General features: G+C 37.4%; 1 protein-coding gene across 2 annotated transcripts in view; it reads right to left on the bottom strand.

Annotated features, from left to right (window-relative positions):
- LOC117973344 (RIMS-binding protein 2-like) overlaps positions 1-15588 on the bottom strand; it is a 137285-nt gene that overhangs the window by 56246 nt on the left and 65451 nt on the right. For both annotated transcript variants that reach the window (XM_058994608.1, XM_058994609.1), the window contains one exon: positions 4967-5050. In XM_058994608.1, coding sequence (XP_058850591.1) covers positions 4967-5050 — 84 coding nt within the window. The remainder of the gene's footprint in view (positions 1-4966; positions 5051-15588) is intronic.

The raw sequence follows: 15588 nt of genomic DNA, 5'->3' as shown, positions 1-15588 counted from the left end.
TATTACAAAAAGTTACGTTAAGGGTTTGTATGCCTTTTCATTAGATGGCTAGAAATGAAGAAATGTTTAACCGACTTAATATTTTTATTAAACTGATTTTTTTTTTTTTCATTGAGCTTCTATGATGTATGCATACTGTAATATATTCAGAATGAAACTTCATTAAGTATCATGATTCATAAACTAATGTTTGCAGGCCACATGCCAAGACGGGGTTCTGTGGTTTGCGACCCCACAGAATGAGAATCCCAGCAATGCCATTGATTTCCTAGCTCTACTGACACGAATCCCCTGTAAAGAAGATATAAAGTCTCAGTGGGAATACAGTACTGGACTCTTACATTATTAACTGCTACCAAGATAGGCGGTGGGTAACCATATCACTAAAAGAGGCTGATTTACACTTAAATAATTGACAGCAGGTTGATAACATTTTAAATAGATTTTTTATTTAATACCAACCTAGATCTAGGCAGCACAGTCATGCGTGTTATACATAGGATGTACGTTATATTATGAAAATTGCGGTATTAATCTGGGACTACAAAACTCAGAGGATTATTTCGAGTGAATTATTTTCCACCTGACAGAGAGCAGTCCATATGTAGTATAAACAGTAAAACCCATCGAAGTGAGTTGCCTTTCAAGAACGATCCACTCAAACACTTGACCATTCGTGAGTGGATACAGCTTGCAAATTGGGTTTCTATTTCTGTTAATGCATTGCTAATAATTCCCAATTTTCCTATTGTAGCTTTAGGTATTAAATTAATTTCCTTGAATATTGTTTTGTCTTTGCACTGTTCTTGTTTTTTTTTTCTAACTAATTAACATTTTAATTAATAAAAAAGCAATATTAAAAAAAACAATGTACAGAGTCAGCTTTTCATTTGGTTAAACACACAAGGTGAGCTGTAAATGTTTACAACAGAGCCCTTCAAAATTGACTCTAGTTCTAATTCTTGCTTATTAGCATGCAGAGGAAGTCAAACCAATGGTGGTTGGGTAACATGAATCAGGGATTTCATTAAGACCACAAAAGTTTAATGAAAAATACATTTTTTTTTTCGTCACAAAGATTTAGGCAATGGTCTCTCCTGAAACATGAATCTTCCACAGAAATGAAGTCTCACTTATTCCGTGGAGAATGCAACACAGGAGCTTCCAGCAATGTGATATATTTGTATAGATGTCATACCGTGAATAGAATACATAGCACAAGTTATCAATTAAAAAAACAACTCTTTCTGCGTCATAATTATCCACCTGTTTTGCACTGTATCACGCAAAGTATATTGCAGTTATATACTCTGATGAATTCTGAAAATGCATTATTCATACAGATTCAACTGCAATTATTTTTTTATATCAGTAAGCAGTGTAGTTGTGTAAAATGAGTGTACATTAACTGGCAGTGATGTAATTGTAAAAACTAGTGGCATATGAAAAGAAAAAATGTTTAATTGTAAATCTCCTGATATACTAAAAAGACAACACTTCCCTTTAGTAACATGTGCATTTAGTAATACATTATGTGCATCGTCTCTCTCCAGCTTTGTAAATGACAGTCTACATGCTACTGCAGGCATGTTGTTTTATTACCTTAAGAGACACAGTGAGACAGGATGAAATAGCAGGAAAATCCTTATGCTTTCTATAGTTTAATGAGACTTGACAAGACTGTCTGGATGCTGAGGTTCAGCATTGCCTGAAGCCTGTTAGCTTGTCTTGCAAAATGTATAAAGAAAAACCTTCACAAATTCTAAAATAAATACTTTTCCACTCTGCCATTGTCTCGCTGCCTGATCTCAGCACTCCTCCTTGGTTGTTTCCTGCCTAAATGATTTGCCAGCTAATACTGTGATTGCAATGGGATTGGGGTGAACTTTTGATTAGGGTCATCCTGGTGTGTACTGGATTTGTACACTGCCCTAATGCACTTGTCCTGAATACAAAACTGGCCCTGAATTATTACATAGAGTGTGTGCTGAATTCTCCTGGAAATTAAAAAAAAGATATACATCATGCAATAATATCTGCAAAATGTTATTAATTAAAAAAAAGTGTATTCTAGGACAAGGGAACAAGCCAATCATAAAATATCTTAAATGGCCTTGAAATTGTCAACTCAGGCAACACTATGCTGTTGCCTTAGCAACTGGGTCCTAACTGCGTAAAGACATCACAGCAGGTTAAATTGAACGCTGCTGGCCTTATTGTTATAGACTTATGAAGGCCCAGCGCTGGAGCAACAAGATTAAATGCGTGTCAAAAGGCAAGATACTCCTTCTGAAAGGGTCATAACATATACATGTAATTAGTCAAAGGCAACCTTTAATCTCCCTTCAAAAGCCACTTTCTTGCAATTTAATATGGTGGTGCTGAAATGGACAGCTCCCTAGACATCTGTATCTGGAGAGCTGGCTGTAGCGGTGTGGGTATGTAAAGCACACAGGTACACTGAACGAAGTTACTGCCATGCTAAAATGAAAACATCCACGCAAATGTTTTAACACAGCCATGCCAAGGTCTACGGTGGAGCTGTTTCAAACTTCAGAATGGCCAGTCCTGACATGGTATCAGGTTTATAAAGATGTGTGGTCTTCACAGGCCTTGAGCTCACAAGTACAGTACACTGGAGATATTTTGTCTGTGACATTTACAAAATGTTAAACCTCTCTTCAAAATAAGGTTAAGGCCTAGGGCTATAAACAAGTCAAAGCAAATAGAATCAATTCAATAACATATGCAACAATTGTGATCTCTGGGGTTCATGCCCAAGTATTGTTCAATATAAACTAGATGCCCAAGTGAATGTCTAAAAATGATGAACCAGTCAGACACTTTCTATCGGATTATCCCCGATATCTAAATCAGCACATATTATCACTCAATAACATTTAAGCAACTGGAGCCTCACTACAAGTGCTGTCTTTCTCCCTGCTTAATCTGTAAAACTCTTTATTTAAAATACATTTCCATCAAACATGTCTTCTCTCTAAGTCCAGCTGGAACATCAAATTGTAATAATTAACCAGCCCCCTGCAACACTGTCCCTTTATCAGCAAAACGTATGTGATTGTGAGTATTGTTTTCTGCATACCGTATATAAAAACGGTACAGTTTGTATCGTTTTTCTACTCGTTGACCAGTTTTTGCAGGGTTCACATCGTCTCTGGGAGCCTGTGCGAATGCAATTTTGTCTATTCAATTTACTGCTCAGGACCCAAATCACACACACCACTGGCACATATGGCTCCATTGAGAGCTGAGGTGTGTTAACAGCTTGAAGAGAACAGGCCTGACCGCAATAGCACACCTCTTCAGCACCTTAGCAAGCACTGTAGCAAAGAACATGCTTTCAATGACTTTACACAAACACACTGCACCTTTCAACACCCTGGTCAAAGGACAGCTCAGGTGGTTTTGTGAGAAGCAGGGCTTTATGCAAGTTTTCTGTTTTCCTGATCTGCCAGCCACAGCATAAGGCTAGCAACATAAGGCTGCTATGCAATTACAGATACAATTAATTGTATTCTCTGCTGTTCATTGTGCATTAATTATAAAAAAAATAAATAAATAAAACACTCCATGCAAGTAGCATGTAGAATCTAAATGTTTGTTTTTTTTCCCAACACAGTAAACTGACTGGGCTAACAGCAACAGGACAGCAGTGGTTTATTGAAGTTGCTATGAGAATACTGGAGGGCGGTGCTGTAATTTAGGAGAGTCCTACTTTACAAAAGAGCCCAGGGTCAAGACGGAGTGGCTTTAACTGCGAAGTTTCTCCGCTTGCTGAACTGCCCTAGGAGACACCATGGCATGTGTCACACACACTGAAAAGTGCCCTGGGGAGGGACAACACACACACACACACACACACACACACACACACACACTCGGGTATAGAAACAGTTATGTAATCTAATCTGACCTCCTTCCTCTGAGTCAGCCCGCTGTTGGTTTTTAATGAATAGGCACAAGCATATGCCCAAGAAGGAATGCATGTTGGGCACATTATACTGTACCACCAAAGTCATATGCTCCAAATAATTGACATTAAGGGATGGATTCCATCCAAAAATACAACAGCACTTTTAGGTCTGTGTTGTTTTCTTGGTACTAGTATAAAACCAGTCATGCCCTCAGAAACTCTTAACAGCCAAAAAGCCTTTCATTGAAAACGTAGGCGTATTTTGTTTTTTTTACTGAGTCCAATGCTAAATGGATGAAAGTAGTAGTATGCATATAAGTTATATTATTACACAGGGATGGAAATAAGACTCCCATTGCATAGCAGTTTCACCCATTCCAAGTTTTATTATGAGCTTGGTTAACCTCGGTGTATAGGTACAGTACAGTACGAAGCTCAGGAGTGTCTTATTAAACTCATAGTAAAACCCGGAATGGATCAAACTACTATGCAATGGGAGTCTTATTTCTGCCCCTGTTACAGTGCCATTAACAATAAAGCATTACTTGTAATTAAACATGTTTTTAAACAGTACTGTAGTTACAGTAAAAGTCAAAGGTCACATGGAAATCTGCGGAAATCAACATGCCTGTACCAATAAATCTTTGGAGCTGTTTCAGGAATACTTATGCATCAGGTGGTACACTACTGCTAAATGGTACTATTATAAAATAGTTTCTAAAACAGTAACATCACAGAATTGAACTGCCTGGCAGATTATTATGCATTGCCTTCAAAGAGTTTCTAAACATGCTTCTGCTCTCGTTATAAGCTGACAGCTTCTCTGCCTTCCACATGTATATCACTTTCATTTATGCAGCAACATTAAAAATGTCATCTTATTTCATCTCATTTACAATGTGATCTCCATTGGGATCTTTTCATCACAACTGCAGGAGCCAGTATCTCTCCCCAAGCATTCATTTTCAAACCAGCCAAAACTAAGGACTCCTTCAAGTAAAATTGAAGAAGCACAACTATTTATGCACTTACCAAAGTCTGGCATGTTCTTTGCCTTTTCTTCACCTCCTCTTTGAGGTTTTCACACTCCTTCCTTTTTCTGTTTACTTCTTTTTCCTATCAAAAGACAAATGGTAGCATTTCTTTTAATACGTGTCATTAATTTAGACTTTGTTGAAACACAGTACACAGTAGTATTATTACTGTTAAGATTACTATTATTAATAATAATAATAATAATAATAATAATAATAATAATAATACAGAGGTGTCCTGCCTTTGAAAGTCCATTATCTGAAGACCACAGTATAAGGCTCCAGATTTCAAGCACTGAAAGGCACATTAAAGAGATCACATTTACAAGCTGTAGTTGAGATAGAACAGGACAGAACAGGGCTGTTTTTCCACCTGTACTGCTACTAACTTGGTTTGCTATCTCCTCCTCCCGCTCCCCCTCCTTCACCGTTTCACAGCCCTTACTCACTGGGGGATTCATTAAACCCTTCCAGACCCTGCGGTTCGGCTATCTGCACTCTCACATAGCCTGCAGCCCAGAGGCACGGGATTACTGTAGGCTGCAACTTTCTGCCTCTTCTCATTCCTGGGGGTACACGATTACACTCACGGGGGGATGACACCGAGCTTTCACTCCCGCCTCAACTGACATGTCAGCAGAGGCAGCACGGGCGTGGATGAGCTTGAGATCCATGAATTCCTGTTCTTTAAATGTTTATTGCAAATTCTGATTTAAGGATTTGGCTTGTGTTTTGTATTGTCTGTTAAGTATTGCAATCAATACTATACATATTAAGCAGGTAATGCAATACATATAGGTGCCGGATAATTCCCCTCCCCCTGTTCCTTAAGACCCTCCCTTGTTCCTTTATGGATTGGCCCAAAATGCAGTGACTCAGGATGGCAAACTACACTGCCAACCAGTGGCATGCCTCTTGTTATTTAGAACATTTACAAGCAAAGTTCTGATTCTCTACAGAACTGTAGATATTGAAGAGGACTTGGGGGGGGTAGATGTATTGGTTTAGGGAAGTTTTAAAGTTTGCTACTGTCCTTCTACAAAGTGCTTAGGGTTAGCATTAATCCCCCAAATGAGTTGATTTTTTTGGAAGTTTGTTTGAATAGTGCAATAGAACAGGGAAACAACACAGGTCAAGTATTGCAGCAACATTATTTGATTTAATCCACCCACATGTTGGCATATCGCAAAATACAAAAGTATCTGATCGAGCTCATGGTATTTCTGTGATAAATGCTCTTCATACAACTCATTAAAATGTTTAAATCAATCTAGTCTTTGCAGTCTCAGCAATGAATCTGCCATATCCTAGGAAATGTGTTCTTAACAACAGAAAAGGAATTACTCTGCTTTGTAAAAGCATTTAGTCTCAATTCATCAAACTCTTAGGGACCCTTGTAAATTGGAAACCACAAACATTGGAAAAGGTTTTGTTTTACACTCCATTTCAGAAAGCCTTGCAGACATTAAAAACAGGGCTTGTTCTGCATTGGCTTGCTGCAATCAGTTTGATAACCGCCTGCTTGGTGTTGCTACCAACTCAATCAATATCTTTCATCCTGTTCTATGCTGAAAGCACTTTCCTTCGAATTTTTTTTATATGCTGAACTACCAACCATTTTTCAACACAACCAATGTGATCTTAAGCTCAGACAGTAAGGGGTTAATTTAATCAAACCACATAACACACACAACCACTTTTTCAATTAGGGATACGACACGAAAGCATGTTTGCTATCGCAGTGGTATGCTGCGAGACATCCAACCTATTATTTGTCTCTGAATTCAGGAGATATTGTTCGTCTCTCAGTGCATGTATCTGTATATTTTTGGAATAAACTGAAGAAATAAAGCAGATAATTGAAAAATAGCTTGGACATGACAACCTGCAGAGAAAGTAACAGTACATGATTGGGAAGACAAAAGTATCCTTTTGAGTCTGCAAACAGCAGGAATCCCAAGTCTCACTGGATTTCAACAGCATTTACCTTCACTCTGACACTTGATGTACTGTAGCATCTCTTAGCAGGCCTTAAATTACCAAAATGTAGCATAAACAGGGCTAAACTTCCCCATGTCAGCATTTTATAACAAATGCTCCATATCTCTCTATCACTCTAGATAGAGGGGGTTAAGAGAAAAGCTGTGAACTCTAGATTAGTCATGTAGAATTAAAAAGGATTTTATCTATTTCAACATGTTCCACAGCTTTTAGTAATGAAACTGAACAGTTCTCACAGCAGGACCAAACGTAAAAGCAAAATTAAAAGTCAACAATTATAACAGTTTGTGCAGCGCAAGATAATTGATGTGAGATGAAAGTACTTCACTGCCTGCTTTCCTTGCTTTAGTTTCTGTGCATAAGCACAGCCGTTATGAGTGTGTGTTTACCTAGCACCTACAAAGAGATCTCAAAGATCTTGCTGATTGTTAATGAAAGATACATTCTTATAGGAATACTGTACCTTAATAATGTGTGCCAAGTTACACTTTGATATGTGCACAAATTAATTTGTGTGTGTGAGTATGTGTAGGTAGGGGGTATGAAGTGTGTCTACTTGTGTGTACAGAAATCCTACAGCACTTCTGAAATGACAAACACATTTCACAGTGGTTGTATCATAACCTGGTCCAAGCATTATAATTTCCTGTACTCCACCTTTGCTACGTGCACTTCAAAGCTCAACTTGTTACACTGGAGGGTGCAGATCCTTTTTTAAAAGGGAAACTAAACCAAGCTGCTTAAATATAGCAGCAACAGGTTACTCAAATATAGCAGCAACAGGTTATTCAAATATAGCAGCAACAGGTTATCCCTCCTGATTGATCCTTAGTGATTTGGATTTATTTGCAGCCAGCAAAAGCTTGGATGATTGCATGCCTACCCTTGATGATCTCGGTCCTTGTGAATTTTAGTTGCTTTTATTGTTTGTTTGTTTTTTTTCATGGATTCTTTTGAGCCACATATGTGTAAAGTGCATTGTTTCATCATAAACAAGATAACACCTTTATTAAACACCTGTAATCTGGATCGTTTCATTTGGCATCTGCTGCGTTTCCCCATGACTCAATTTATTCTTGAACTGTGGGACTGGAATCAAATTGACGGGGGAGTAGAGGGGGGGGGGAGGGGGTGGCGGTTCATGCTGGACTTGATAATTAACCCCATTTAAGAAAAGATAAATACCACAATAGGAATCTAATTCCTAGCACCTGAGCACATGATCAATGCATATCCCTGTGCTTGCATTAATTCCACACTGTAGGAAATGCAGTTGCTATAGAAACAACACATGGTCAGTTGGTAAGCATATGCTTTATAAAAAAAAAAAAGAAAAAAAGAAAAGAAAATGACAAAATTGTACAAATATGATTCACTTTTATATATTCAGAATAAGAGAGGCTAAACTTAAACTTTGGCCTACTGTAACTGTATGGCATCTGGGGGTGGGTCATGTGTTGTATTATACCTCACTCAGACTCTATGAAACTATTATACCCCACTCAGAGTCTAAGAAACTATTTTGGTATCTCACCATACTGTAGACAGCCATTTCCTCTTCAAATAAATGTAAATCTGTTCATCAAGAAAGCTCTTTCACAAATGCAGTGGCACACCAAACATTATGCAAATTGCCATAAAACAATGTGGTCGAACGACCATCAATTTAGTTTACTGATATTAATGTGCATTAGTTCAGAGAGGGGAGTACAGGACAGTATGTTCGCCATCCTGGAGGCAGCCATCCAATCCACTGGGCTGGAAGCGTTTGCCATCTGCCGTGTTTTATATTTAACTTCTGACAAAATGCATTCTGAACCCCGGCCTAGACTGGGTATGAAAAAGACTGATTCTATGCATTATACAGTCTACATATCAATGGCATCACAAAGATGTAAACTGGAAGACTTTAAAACAAGGAAATAATTGGCTGTAAATAAGCCTAGTCTTTGTTTTAAATAGTTTGTAAAGAGGACAGAGGGAATACAAATAAAATAAAAAGATGGATCAATTTGTATACTTTGTAGTTATGAGCCACTGTTATTTTTACAATGTAGTCCATTTCTCCCGCAGTACTAGGACCTATTCTGGAAAATGATATTCATGTGATTTTAAAAGCATTCTAAAAATACACATATAGATTAATCAATGAAGAGAGAGTGCCAACATGCTGCTTTTTTCCATTTTTTAAAATTCCATTTCCAGCTTGCTGAAACAATCAAAATAAATCAACACAAACACACATCAATAATGCATGTTCTTTTTACAGTACAAGATCCTTCAATTAGCAGTGACTAGAAGAAACATATTCTTGAAACATATCCTTGAAACATATCCTTGAAACACATCCTTGGAGATGCAACTGGAAACAAACTGGACAGTCAACAGGGTCTCCTTTCAGATGAAGTGCAGTGAAGTTCACAGAATCTCAATCTAGAAATGTTGCAAGTATATATATATATATATATATATATATATATATATATATATATATATATATATATATATATATATCTATATATATACTGTATACAGAATAATAGATGGGCTTCAGTGAGTTACAGGAATATAATTCCATCTAGGGTTTCTGTGATGTCATAAATTACGAGACAGAAGGTCTAGTTTAGAAACTGTCACAGAAACCGAGATGGAATGGTTTTCCTCTAACTCTCTGAAGAAGCCCAGCTATTATTTTTTACAACACATGGAAACCCTTGTGATGCTAATATTAAAGAAGACAAGGTTCAGCAGTACAGTTGGGTTTTCTTCAAACGTAATGTTTCAGTGCTGTACAGACATTCTGTCATTATCCATTAGTGCTTCAGCTTTATTTGGATGATTGCCTTTACCTTGTTTTAATTTCCTGTTCCTCTCCAGTTTCTCTGAGATACGAATGTACCAGCTTTACATCATTTTATTTTTATTTTATTATTTTTTATACATATTCTCATTTTGTTGATCATTAATGAATATTTCTGTACTGTCGAGTGATTTTGTGTTTGAATTGAAAGTGATGGTCTTGAGGAGTCGAATGGGTCAAAGTTCAAGTATATTTTCTTCTAGAGGAATTATCACTTTTTGACGTCACTACTGTGGTATTATGCCTTTTTTTAATGGCTCAGGATGCAAATATAGCCTTCATCCATTATATATATATATATATATATATATATATATATATATATATATATATATATATGCACACACACAATTGTGTAGCATACTGCACATATAAACATAATCACTGTCCTCATTCTGTTGTGTTGAAAATATTGTAATTCTTTAACCTGTATATCATACTTCTGATCAGGTGAATATTGAATTAAGTCATGTTTAAGGTCCTTTCAATGCTGCTGACCTACATGAATTTAAAATCAGCTTCTGTGGTTGCATGTTAGGGTTTGGATATACAGTAAACAGATTCCTTTCGAATACAGACATTCATACATATTATTAGTGTGATAATCCAAACATCATTTTAATTATAGAATGGTGTGTTTGATCATTTGAAACAGACCATTAACAACCTGACACCAATTAGCACTGGCATGGAAAAAAAAAAACCTTTTTGATTTTGCACATTGGGTGGATCATTAATTTTGAATAAAACAGCTACTGTGTACAACTATGTGGTTAATTTAAAGTATACTTTTAACACGAGTATTCCGTTTTCAGAAAGTCCTTAAGGTGAAATTCAATATAACAGTACACTGACTCTCCCATTAGCTAGTTAACTGTAAATGGTGCTATATACTTATATTTCAATCTAATTTATACAACATGTTCAGAAACGCCTGGTAATTCGCCAAGTGTAAATGGAAATAATTTGCATGCAGCAAACGGTACAGAACGACAGAAGAGGAGAATTGCTGCTGGTGACAGACACAGTTTCCTTCAGTTTCGTTAATGGAAGGATAAGGAAAAGGTTTAATTTTACAGCTTTCAGAGGTGCACAGCTCATGGGTATTGGCCAGTTTAACAGGCGAGTGGTAACTGGTGCACTTTGTAACCTGCCTAAGAAACATTTTACAGTATCTGTGCTACACAACCTCAGTAAAAACAGAGTCAGAAAATAAACCTCATCTGCAGTCACAACAGATAACTACAAAAGCAGCTCTTAGCAACATTGACTGTTTTATTATTTTTCTTTCACAGTAAAATCGCAAAAAGTGCACTTTAGATTTAAATAACTTGATCAATCTGACCCATGGTGCTTTTGCTATATTGGCAATGGGCATATATACTTTACAGCGCAAGATTGCAAATGTACAGTACTGTGCAAAAGTTTTAGGCAGGTGTGAAAAAATGCTGTAAAGTAAGAATGCTTTCAAAAATAGACATGTTAATAGATTATATTTATCAATTAACAAAATGCAAAGTGAGTGAACAGAAGAAAAATCTACATCAAATCAATATTTGGTGTGACCACCCTTTGCATTCAAAACAGCATCAATTCTTCTAGGTACACTTGCACACAGTTTTTGAAGGAACTCGGCAGGTAGGTTGGCCCAAACATCTTGGAAAACTAACCACAGTTCTTCTGTGGACTTAGGCAGCCTCAGCTGCTTCTCTCTCTTCATGTATCCCAGACAGACTCGATGATGTTTAGATCAGGGCTCTGTGGGGGCCATACCATCACTTCCAGGACTCCTTGTTCTTCTTTACGCTGAAGATAGTTCTTAATGACTTTCGCTGTATGTTTGGAGTCATTGTCATGCTGCAGAATAAATTTGGGGCCAATCAGATGCCTCCCAGATGGTATTGCATGATGGATAAGTATCTGCCTGTACTTCTCAGCATTGAGGAGACCATTAATTCTGACCAAATCCCCAACTCCATTTGCAGAAATGCAGCCCCAAACTTGCAAGGAACCTCCACCATGCTTCACTGTTGCCTGCAGACACTCATTCTTGTACTGCTCTCCAGCCCTTCGGCGAACAAACTGCCTTCTGCTACAGCCAAATATTTCAAATTTTGACTCATCAGTCCAGAGCTCCTGCTGCCAATTTTCTGCACCCCAGTTCCTGTGTTTTCATGCATAGTTGAGTCGCTTGGCCTTGTTTCCACATCGGAGGTATGGCTTTTTGGCCACAAGTCTTCCATGAAGGCCACTTCTGACCAGACTTCTCCGGACAGTAGATGGGTGTACCAGGGTCCCACTGTTTTCTGCCAATTCTGAGCTGATGGCACTGCTGGACATCTTCCGATTGCGAAGGGAACTAAGCATGATGTGTCTTTCATCTGCTACAGTAAGTTTCCTTGGCCGACCACTGCGTCTATGGTCCTCAACGTTGCCTGTTTCTTTGTGCTTCTTCAAAAGAGCTTGGACAGCACATCTGGAAACCCCTGTCTGCCTTGAAATTTCTGCCTGGGAGAGACCTTACTGATGCAGTATAAATACCTTGTGTCTTGTTGCTGTGCTCAGTCTTGCCATGGTGTATGACTTTTGACAGTAAACTGTCTTCAGCAACCTCACCTTGTTAGCTGAGTTTGGCTGTTCCTCACCCAGTTTTATTCCTCCTACACAGCTGTTTCTGTTTCAGTTAATGATTGTGTTTCAACCTACATATTGAATTGATGATCATTAGCACCTGTTTGGTATAATTGTTTAATCATACACCTGACTATATGCCTACAAAATCCCTGACTTTGTGCAAGTGTACCTAGAAGAATTGATGCTGTTTTGAAGGCAAAGGGTGGTCACACCAAATATTGATTTGATGTAGATTTTTCTTCTGTTCACTCACTTTGCATTTAGTTAATTGATAAATATAATCTATTAACATATCTATTATTGAAAGCATTCTTACTTTACAGCATTTTTTCACACCTGCCTAAAACTTTTGCACAGTACTGTAAATTGCAGTATTTTTTAATGAAATGTGTTAAGGGCCCAAAAATGACTGCAGGCAAGGGCACTAACCCTGTGAAATATATATAAAGAAAACATTATTTTTTAATACCTTCTACTCTAAGCTGGCTTATGTGTTCTTCTGCTTCTATAAAAGAGCTACAGTACAGAGGTTTATTTTGAGCAGTATAATTTTTTTTTCCTGAAAGGACTAATCTCTTAAACGACATCTGTGTTTCAGTTTTGGGCCAGTTTGTAATTGACAGACAAATCCTTGATCTAGCTAATTGACTCTCCATCACATGCACCCTGAACCCCACCTCACTTGAAAGACCTGCTGTGCACAGACCACAAACAGGAGGCATCAATCACCGGCGTTTGCAGGAGGATTATTCCTATGTTGTTAAAATATCTTAGATTGATCTTAACCCAATGAAAATTAGGTGTGTTGAAGAAGACTGTATAACAAGGGTAAATAAACAATGTGTTAAATGAGATGATGATGACAGAACAGAAAACTCAAAACTACTTACAAGGCCCCAAAATATGTTTCTATTTTGTACCTTATTGAATGTCCAGTGTGTCTGAAGCAACAAATAATGAAAATTAGAAGCAGGTTTCTGCTGTGCCCCTTCGAAGCTCCATATAATTATGTAAATGTACAGTACAGATCCACTTCCATTAGGGGGCTTATTGGTTCAGCACTGGTTATCACACAATTACAAGCGGTGGATCTCAAATCAGAAATCATTGTCATCAACATAGATCAGGAGCCATCATCTCAACCACAAAGGTCTACATGCAGTTCAGTTAAATGTCATCACTGTAAGGTAATGTATACAATAAATAAATAAATCAGGAAACCCAGCCTTTAGAATTCCTTATATGGCATACAGTAGCCCAGGCTCCTCCAGCGTCTCATGTGCTCAGCTCCCAACTGTCCCCCATCTATGATGACAACTCAGTCAATAACAATGATTAAAGAATACAAATCTGCAGCAAAAAAAAAAAAATACATAGACATACATAAATGCAAATCGGAAGCACAGACGAATTAGTCATTGCATAACAGTAATGGAAAAAGTAATTGATTTTCAAATCTAATCTGAAAATAAAACAAAAAAACAGTTTCGCTGGTAGAGGAGAACGGAAAAGCAATCTGATTTCTTTCTTTGTTTTAATTCCTTTCAATCGCAATAGAAGAATGTACTCTGCTTCCCCCAATTCAAAATCTCAGTTAGAGCAGATCCTTCCCCCACAGTAAATAGTCAAATACAGGGGTGCGTCAAGTGGGTGATTCTGTCTGATTATTTAACTAAAGCACTGTAAGCCTCTATCCACATGCCAACATGGTCAATTGTACAATTTGACCTACTAAACCTGTCCAAAGGTCTGATGTTTAATATGGCAATGTATTGTTGGCCTACGTTAAGAGGTGATAGGGAAGAAGCTGGGAGCTATCTGTAAATATGCCTACATATTATTTGAATAATAATTCAGAATTCAGTACATGCCTGCAGTTGTTTGGGCATTCTTTTCTACTGTGCTGTAATAAAAAGGAATGGCTTACCTGATTTAGTAATGTGAAAAAGGGATGCTATATTCACACTTTCTGTAAGTAGTTTCATATTTTTGTTTTACATTTGTTTTCATATAGCATGTCCCTTAAATTGGGATGCAGTAGACTGAGTGCTCTTCGTTTATGGTTTTTATTTTTGATCATGTGATATTTTGAGCCGACTCCATTTAATTAGATTGTGAAACAGGTTCATTTTAGTTTTTTTAATCGGAATTAAGAGGAAACTATTATTTGCAAAACTGGTTATAACACTTTTGCAACAAGTCATTACGATTTTAAATCCTGGAAAAAGCCATTTAACTTTTTTGTGTTTGGTTTAAATTAGAAATAAGGAGCTGTCTTTTTTTTTTTTTTTTAACATTATCAATGAAACAGAATCATAGTCTCATTCAAGTTACGGGAGAAAAAACTAGTGATCTTGTTTCACACTTTTCCACGAGTTTAATTAAGAAACGGAGTCGGCTCATTATAACTTTAAAGGGACATCACGTGACCAAAAATAAAACCCCAAAACGAAAAGACTGTACTACATCAGAACAGGGGCAATAAAAGAAAATCCAGGCCTCCTGTTACTTATTTAGCAATACTAATACAACTGGGTTAAAATACAGCCATAATTCAGTATGGTGGATATCCCCATAGTGCATAGTACATTTCATATTTTTCACTGCAAGCTTTTGAAATCTAACAAAGAACACATATTTTACTGTATACATATGCAACTTGGCAAAAGATCATTCTAATCTTCTCATGAGATGCAGTAGTCCTGATGGACATTGCCTTACTTTACCATATTGGAACGGCGCACACAATAACATATGGATCTGAACAACAACAAAAAACCTTCCAGAAGTGAATGGCTCCTGTTAAAAACAATGCAATTCTTTACAGATACACTGTGATTGAGATCCTGAGAAGAGCCACCCCGCACCCACACCCCGGGGAGCTGTTGTCTGGATACAGTAATCTCCATGTAGGGTTAGAACCTGCAGTATGACCTGGCAGGGAGGCAAGTGTGCTCTTTAATGTATAATCACAACAAGAAGCTGTCAATACATCCACAGCAATGTGCTTCATCCGTAACTGCGGTGGATTTAAGCTCCTTCTTTCAGAATAAACCACTTTTCACTGATGGCTCTGTGATGCTGATCATTGGCTTGCACAGCGCTGTTCACTTACATGTTATTAC

This window comes from Acipenser ruthenus, chromosome 21, assembly GCF_902713425.1.
Source record: "Acipenser ruthenus chromosome 21, fAciRut3.2 maternal haplotype, whole genome shotgun sequence".
Classification (NCBI taxonomy): Eukaryota; Metazoa; Chordata; class Actinopteri; order Acipenseriformes; family Acipenseridae; genus Acipenser; species Acipenser ruthenus.
This window is presented reverse-complemented; position numbering and strand designations above follow the sequence as displayed.